This window comes from Eschrichtius robustus, chromosome 6 (assembly GCF_028021215.1).
Source record: "Eschrichtius robustus isolate mEscRob2 chromosome 6, mEscRob2.pri, whole genome shotgun sequence".
NCBI lineage: Eukaryota > Metazoa > Chordata > Mammalia > Artiodactyla > Eschrichtiidae > Eschrichtius > Eschrichtius robustus.
The window spans coordinates 73,481,191-73,489,530 of NC_090829.1; the positions used below are offsets into that span (position 1 = coordinate 73,481,191).

General features: G+C 54.1%; 1 protein-coding gene across 1 annotated transcript in view; it reads left to right on the forward strand.

The window, feature by feature from the left end:
• BDH1 (3-hydroxybutyrate dehydrogenase 1) overlaps nucleotides 1–8,096 on the forward strand; it is a 33,910-nt gene extending 25,814 nt beyond the window's left edge. The window contains 6 exon segments of the mRNA XM_068546481.1: nucleotides 6,041–6,046; nucleotides 6,049–6,081; nucleotides 6,083–6,109; nucleotides 6,111–6,198; nucleotides 7,580–7,941; nucleotides 7,943–8,096. Of these exon segments, the coding sequence (XP_068402582.1) occupies nucleotides 6,041–6,046; nucleotides 6,049–6,081; nucleotides 6,083–6,109; nucleotides 6,111–6,198; nucleotides 7,580–7,941; nucleotides 7,943–8,050 (624 nt within the window). The 3' untranslated portion in view covers nucleotides 8,051–8,096.
• Nucleotides 8,097–8,340: the final 244 nt, after the last annotated feature.

An 8,340-nucleotide genomic window follows, 5' to 3' on the forward strand; every position in this document is an offset into this window, starting at 1 on the left:
TGTCACTCAGCTCTTGATAGCAGCTGGAATCCACGCTATCGGGAGTAGACATCCGCATCCCTCGGAGACTCTCAGGCCACGCGGTCTCTACCCCAAGGGGCATTTGAGGAACCACGATATGAAGACTGAATTAAAACAAGATATGTGTTTTCCTAATGTCCACATGCTGTCTGTGGGAAAGAGAGGTGTCTGTGGGCACCAGCCCCTCCAGCCTCTGGACTTGAAGATGGCATCCAGGGAGCTCTTCTCTGGTGGAGCCCTCTGTGGGGACGGCAGCAGGAGCTCCAGGCTTGCCTGCTCCCCCATAGCTGGAACACCGTGTCGTTTGGGAAGACTGGCATACCAGGGGGGTTCAGCGTGGACTGAGCCTCACACCTGGCTGCTCTGTGCAGAGGTGACTCTGGATGTGGCTGGCATTCCTGGTGCCACACCGTGCTGCTTCTTCCAGGGCCACTGGGGAGGCTCCCTGGAGAACCTGGGGTTAGGGTCCTCCTGGTTCAAACCACTGGCACTCAGCCCAACCTGTAGAGAACTTTCCACCGCTGATGCATGCTGACCATCCTCGTGCTTCCCGCTCTGGCCTTACTGGGGATGTTTGTTTCAGTACCAGATGTAGCCCAGGCAAGCCCTCGGCTGAGAGTGGGCATTTCTCCATCACTTCATCCTCTGGCAGCTACTCCTTTCCTCTCATAAGATGCATCACTGTTCTGTAGACCACTGAGAAAAGTCACTACCAATTAAATTATGACTGACAGTGTTTAATTTTCACATTGATCCTAGCTCATCCCTATGGTGAAAAAAATATGTGTCATAGAATACAAGAAATATGGTAATACAACCTGCTTAGGACGTGAGGACTAATGAGATAATGCATGTCAAATGCTTAGCACAGTGTGAAGCAGGTAAACAATAAATGATGTCTAGTTTATTCAAATCCTCCAGCAGCTCACCCCTGCCCCCAAGCAGACCCCTGCCCACTTCTCCAGCCTCATGTCCCACCACTTCCTCTGCCTCTGCTCTGCCTGCAGTGGCTTACGGCAGGACCGTAGTGCCCCTCCTCCTGAAGTGCCCCATCCCCAGGCCCCCTCTGGTTAATGTCCTCAGCTGGCACTGCCTTTGGAGGCTCTTCCCTGCCCACCCCACCGTCTGTGCAGCCTCCCACCTCCCACAAGCTTTCATACAGCAAAGTCACCCTGTATTGTTTACTTACCCATCTGCCTCCTTCCCTAAAACTTGACTCTTTGAGAACAGAGGCTGAGTTATTTATTTTTGTGTCTGTGTTCTTAGCACAGTGCTGGAACATGACAGAGGCCCAAGAAATGTTTGCTGAGTGAATGACACTTTTCTCCTGTTTAATAATACCTGAATTTGCATAGAGCTTTGTCATATAACAGGTTTTTAAAAAAGCAATTTCCTTATTGCATTAACCTGAGCAGGTCAGGACAGGTGGCGATGCCCTTATTTCCAACTGTAGCTGGAACAACTGGGCACCTCTTAAGGGATGCACCTGAGTACACAGACCCTGGTCCTTGTTGTCCTCTGCCACCAGGGCAGAATCACCTCCATTCCCTGTACTAGTCTGGCCAGTTAGCCTAACTGGGCAAGGCGGGGAGGACCCTGCGTTGCAGGGGGGAGCACTCACCCCCTGCCCTTGGATTGGGCTCAAACCCCAGCACCACCCTGACACACAAACCTTTCCCTGCTGCTTTTTTCTGCTCGATGCATTTCAGGAAGGGTTATTAAACCACTCACCATGACCTTACTTAACCAATACTGCATTTTTTGGAAGAAAGATGTGAAGATTTTTAGGTCTGAAAAAGAAAATAAATCTGTCAGATACGTGGTTGCACATGTCTCTCTCTCCCTCTTTCTCTCCCTTCCTGCCCGCCCCCACCAACTGTCTTTTTCCTGGTAAAACAGTGCAAATTCCCGCCTTCTGAGGCAATACTGTCTTTGACCTCCAGGTGGTGCCCTCCCTGAGTTTTCAGACCAGATGCCTTTCCTAAGCTGGTGGCCGCTCTGACTCATACTCCACCCATCGACCCCAGCAGGAACCTTCAGGGAGACAAGTACATTCTCCCCACCCCCATTGCCCCCACCATGGAGGGCACATTTTGATGGCGAGTTTGATGCCTTTCACCCTGGCTCTGTGGAACAGTTGCTGCCAAAGCCAGGGGAGCCAGCCGTGGTGGTGAGATGAAGGGGATTGTCAGATTAGCGCTGGTGAGCCATCTGCCATGAGCCCCTTTGCTCCCCAGCAGGGCTCTGAGGGACTGGACATCCAGAGCCTGTAACCAGCCCTCTCCTCCCCACTGCAGGGAAAGGCCAAGTGAGTAGACCAACCAGCAGGCTGTGGGCCTGGCCTGATCTTGAAACCATCCCTTATCTTGCATTGAGTAAACATTTATTGAGTGCCTACTGTATACTTGGTAGTGTGCTGAGCACCCGAAAGGGTATGAGCTGGGAGGAGAAGTTTGTAGCTGGGCACCAGCCAAGTGGAAGTCAGTGGCTTCACGGTGGGAACTATGAGGAACAGTTATAGCACTGGAGACATTATGCCATGGACAGGGAAGACCCTACATCTGGAGCACTCTTGGTCTGGGAGTGAGAAGACTGGAGTTACTCTGGGCTTAGCCTCTTACTAGAAGTGTGATCTTGGGCTTGTCCCTTCACCTGTGAGGGTCTCAGCTTGTCCATCTGTGAGGCTCACATGTCAATCTGACCACGGCAGGGGCATTTCAACTAAAGCTGCTCTCAGGCTGAGGGGCAGGGGAGCTGAGCGGAGCCAGGAAGCAGCGGAGGCAGGAGGGGCCGTGATGTCAGAGGAGTGGCAGGCTGTTCAGGCTCAGAGAGGGCAGAGTCCTTGGTGGGGAGTGGGTGAGAAGCATGGGAAAGGAGGCCTCGCACGCCCCACTCCGGAAGGGAAGCATAGGAGCAGGAAGTGGCTGACCGAGGAGGAGAGTCTGCCGGAGGGGGTCAGATCAGGATGGAGGAGCAGGAAAGAGACTGTGACAGGGAGACCTGAGAGGGCTTCTCCAACAACGTAGGAGGGAGGCAACAAGGACCCAAACTAATGCTGTAGACACAGGAAAGAAGGCACCGATTCTAATGACGCAGCAAAGGAAGGCAACAGCAGCACAGGGTTAAGTGCAAGGGCTGTGTCCTCACACAGACCTGGGTCCTAATGCCCTCCTGTCCACTGGTTAGCTGGGTGACACTGAGCAAGGTGCTTAACCTCTCTGAGCCTCAGTTGCCTCATCCAGATATGGAACAATTTAGTATCTATCGTACTTTTTTATAGGTTGGTTGTGAGGATCAGGTGAATGAATGGATGCAAAGTGCTTAGTTCAGGGCCTGGCAGCTGTCCTTTTGATCTTTCTCAGTAATATTAATAGTACTGTAGACTCATTAGATGGGGAAGAAATGAAGGGGCTGGAGGAGTTGAAGATGACAGTGAAACTATTAGCAAGGAAGCGGAGCAGGCTTGGGCCACTGGGCACTTGGTGTGTTGGTTGGTTAGGATGAGTTGGGGACCTGTGGGACATTCAGGTAAAAGTGATGGTCGGGAGGAGGAGGTGGGGTTGGGAGAGAGCCATGACTCCCCAGGGGTACATTGGAACAGTTACTCGGAGGTGGCGATGGGGCTGTTGCAGGAAAACAGCTGTCACCCAGACCAGCAGGAACATCATGAGTTTATTCAGAATGCTGGCTGAGGACTCCAGCGAGCTCCTGCACCCACAGACTGTTGCTACTTATCATGTCGTCAGAGCTGTGATCCAGGAATAGTGTGCTTCCACAGGTCAAGTTCAGTTAAACTTTTTTCGTTATCGGTGTCAGATGTAATTAATTTTTAGCTGGATAAAAGGACTGTATGTACTTTATGTTGTGTGATACTGTGCCATATGAATCAAACACAAAGCAGCTGGAAATTTCCATGAACATAAAGAAGATGAGGCTGCCTAAGCATTGAGTGTCACTTGAGGGGAGGTGCACTAGGACAGGACATTGGGGGACAGGTGGAAGAAAGGGGTCAGGGAAGATGGAGGAGATGCTTGGGTATCATTAATGCAAAGGGAGGAGTGAGGGTCAGGATCCATAAGTGGTGCTTACACAGGTGCAGGGGGAGAGGCTGAGGCCAGTGAAGATGGTGGGGGTGAGGGATGAGAGAGGCGTCCTTAGCATGGGCCGCCCTGGACACCCTGGAGCTGCATGGGACTGGGACCCAGAATGGCAGGGAAATGGGAAACTGGAGAGTGTAGCTTGTGTTCTCAGAAGCCTGGCCGTGGAGGGAAGGAGAGCAAGACGGTGGTGTGAGGGGGTAGGATCATTAAGAAAAAGATCTTTAGGATATGGGGACGTGGTATTTACAGACAGTCATTCACCTGACAAACATTTATTGAGCATCTGCTGTGTACAACGTTGGAGGGAGGGAGCCAGGGGCAAGGGAGGAGTGGAAGTTGCATAAGAGAGGAGGATGGATGGCTGACGGTGTGGAAGGTGAAGGGTGAAGTGGCAGCCTTGACGGTGAGAGGAGTGGGGCAAAGACTTCCAGGGGAAAGTCCGCGGGGGGCGGGGGGGAGGGGGAGTGGCTTTGTGAGGTCACCCGTGAGAGCTGAGTGGGGGGAGGCTTTGGCTTGGCCACCATGGGGAGTGGGGGTGAGCGCGTCATGAGCGCTTTGTTAACCGGCAATTTCCTTCCTCTAATAAATGACCTTAATTCTCCATAATTGACGGAGAAGGCACCAGAGGTCAGTTGACGAAGCTTTAATTTGGGTAACACGAAGGAAAGCAGCGAGAGACCAATTACTCTGTCATTTACACAAACTCATTTCCATGATTAACTAGGGGTGAAGCAGGGCCAGAGTTCCCACAGGCAGGGGTCAGGCCCCCAGGAGGCAGCTCTGCCCTGAGGCTACGCCTTGGCAAGGGGCACTTTCATGGCCACAGGAGACTAAATCCTGAGGGATTCCACAAAGAAGAGGCAGCGTCCCGCCGTCCTGAGGCTCCAGCACATCCAGTCCTTGCACCCAAAAGACAGCTCAGAGGGGGCCCTGCAGCACAAGGCTGCCTCCTCATTGCCCCATCCCCCGGTTCAGCTCTGCCTCTGCCTCAGCCTCACTGGTCACACCGGAGCCAGGCTTCCCCCTTGGGTCCTCTGTTTCCCTAGCTGTGAGAGTAGTAGTCAGGCTAAACGGACTCCAGTGATCCTTCTAGCACCCAGTTCTCTGAGTCTACTTATGTGGCCCTTAGCTGGCCTTGCAGGAAACAGTCAACCCAAGTACACTCAGAGAGAGCATGTTTGCTCTGACCTTGTACTAAGCCCCGTGGGACCACACAAAGCTGAGGGGTGTTTGCTACCTGTAAAGACCAGGTGTGTCCGCTGTTCATATTGATGAACAGCTTACCAGGTGCCAGGGGCTCACCACATGACACCCAGCCAATAGTGCATGGTTCACAGAGGATGGAGTAGTGGTTAGGAGGGTCTTGGAGTGGAGCTGGACTGGGGCCCCCACCCGACATCAAGGCTTGGCTGAGCCTCTAACTTGCTGTGTGACCTTGGATGCTGCGTCCCCTCTCTGGTCCTCCAGAGAGGGCTTGGCCTGGAAGACTCCTGAGGTTCCCCTGGTTTCTGGCAAGAGGGAGAATACAAGCGAAGGCTCAGAGGCAGGAATGAATAAACAGGTGCCCAGGTGCAGGGAGCGGGATGAGACTGGAGGGAATAGGGTAGAAATGAGTGAGGTGAGGTGGGGCTCCAGGCTGGGGGAGGTCTGGGTCATGATGGCTCAGAGAGTCGCTGCAGGCAAAAGTGAGATGAGAATTGGACACGAGACTGAAGGGAGGGTCACAGCCAGCAGCTTAGGCCTCACCATCTCCTGTCATTCCTGGGTGACTCTAGAACGTGTCCCGAGAGCCTTGGACAAGAAGCTGGCAAGTTATGGGGAAAAGGAATGAAAGTGAGGAGGGGAATGGCCTGCAGGCTGATGGGTGATATCGGAGGCTGAGCCCTGTGATGAGTGCGGTTCTGTCCCCTCCTGTCCAGGCTTGTAGGGCCTGGTTAACAATGCGGGCATCTCAATTTTCGGGGGATGTGGAGTTCACCAGCATGGAGACCTACCTACAAGGAGGTGGCGGAAGTAAACCTCTGGGGCACAGTGCGGGGGACAAAATCCTTTCTCCCCCTCATCCAGAGGGCCACAGGTGAGTGGGAAAGGGACCTTCTTCCTGCCCCCTGGGCCTGCTCTACCTTTTCATCTTTGCTCAGAATGGAAATAGGTCTCAGCAGACTCAACATCCACTGCCCTCACTGACTGACTGCATGACCCCCAGGGGCCCCACGGGGCCGTGGATGGTGGCCAGCGGGGGTGCCCTGGACCGGGGGGCAGAAAGAGATGTGTGATTTTCAGAAAGTAGAGCAGGTAAGAGGTCAGCAGTCTGCACCGAAGGCTAAAAGATTACAGCTGTAATCCCAGTCCGGGAACCTCATCTAGACAAATAACCACCTTTGTGCACAGAGCTGTGTGTACACATCAGGTATGGAGAGGGGTGTGGTTAAGTAAATGTTGGTATATCCATTCTATGGGTTACTATGCCATAGTTAAACAATGAGACAATTGTGGTAGTAGGTGAAAATAATAATAGTAATAATCAAGATTAGAAATTGCCAAAACAAACGCCCAAACCATGTTAGGTAGCCAAATGTAAGCAAACCACCTAAGAAGTCACTGACTCAGATTTTCTCCCTATAGTAGCAAACGATTATGGCAAAAAGGGGAAGAACCATACCCTCCACCCCAGCGTCCCAGCGATGACGGGAGGAACCCAGAGAGCAGCTGTAGGGTTTTGGAAGAAAACCCCAATCCTTCAGCAACTTCCAACATAGAGGTTTCTGAAAGGTGTCTCCTCACAGTGCCCAGGTAGGGCTGTGCCTTAACTTCCTGGGTGCACACCCAGGGCGAGTGGGTCTCAAGTCTGCCTGGGCTTACCGGGCAGGCTGGATGGCTCCTCCTCCATCCACTGCCCCACGGCTGGCAGAGGCTGTGGTCAGCTCCTAGCACCCCCAGGCTGGGCCTATGGGAGAGCTTCTCCAGCTCCCCACTCTCTCCCAGTGCCTGAGACTCTGTCCACATGTCTTAGATCTGAAGTCAGGTTCAGAGCCCTGCCCCTGCCTGCTTGGTGACAGAGCCCAACCAGGTGATAACAATTTGGGGTTATTGGCAATAGGAGAACATGGCAGGCGAGACAGAGCTTGTTGTGTGTTGCTCATTTTCCTGTGCCCTCCCGCTGTGTAGGCCTGCCTCTCACTCTTTCCTCCTCCCCGTCCTGCTTGGGAACAGCCAGCTACCCAGGAAATAGCAGAGATGCTGATGCTGATGTGTGGGCCTGAGCTGGCCTTCGTTATAAACGAGGGGGCGCCCTGACCCTGGCTGGTTCAGAAGGCGGAGCCCCAGCCTGACAGGCCGCAAAATAGCTGCCAGGGGCCAGGAGGCCGGGTTCTGGCCAGACCTCCAGAAACGTGCCAGGCCCCAGACCCTCTGCAGGTATTGTTCCGTGAGCAGGACTTTGCTGCCTTCCTCCGCAGGCTGCGCGGTCAGCGCCAGCAGCAGGCTGGGCCGCATGGCCCACGCGGCCAGCCCCCCGTACTGCATCACCAGGTTTGGGGTGGAGGCTTTCTCTGACTGCCTGTGCTACGAGGTGCACCCACTGGGAGGGAAGGTCGGCGTGGTGGAACCCGGCAACTTCAACGCCACCACCAGCCTCTACGGCGCTGTGCGCATCCAGGCCATCGCCAGTAAGATGTGGGACGAGCTGCCTGAGGGGGTGCGCAAGGACTATGGCAGGAAGTACTTTGACGAGAGGGTCGCGATGATGGAGACCTACTGCAACAGCGGCTCCACGGACACGTCCCCCGTCATCAGCGCTGTCACCCACACCCTGACCTCCGGCTACCCCCTACACTCGCTACCACCCCATGGACTACTACTGTTGGGTGCGAATGCGGATCACGACCCACTTGCCCGGAGCGATCTCCGACAGGATCTACATACACTGAGGAGTTTCGCACTGGCCTCTGTTGGGGAGCCCTGGGGCGGAGGGAAGAGGACGGAGGGAGGGAGGGGGAGGGGCTTGTATCATTACCTCTTGATTACCCACTTGTGGATTATCCCAATCCCAGGAGGACCCACTACCAGTCTGAGCATTAACCAGAGCAGGCAGCCCAGCTCAACTCGTGTGCCCAGTGAATGGCTCGGGCCTTCTCAACTGGGGTGCAGAGTGGTGGGCAGGGCCCATAAACCTCAGGGCAAACATGGTGAATCTGTCCTTCTGGAATTGATTTTATAC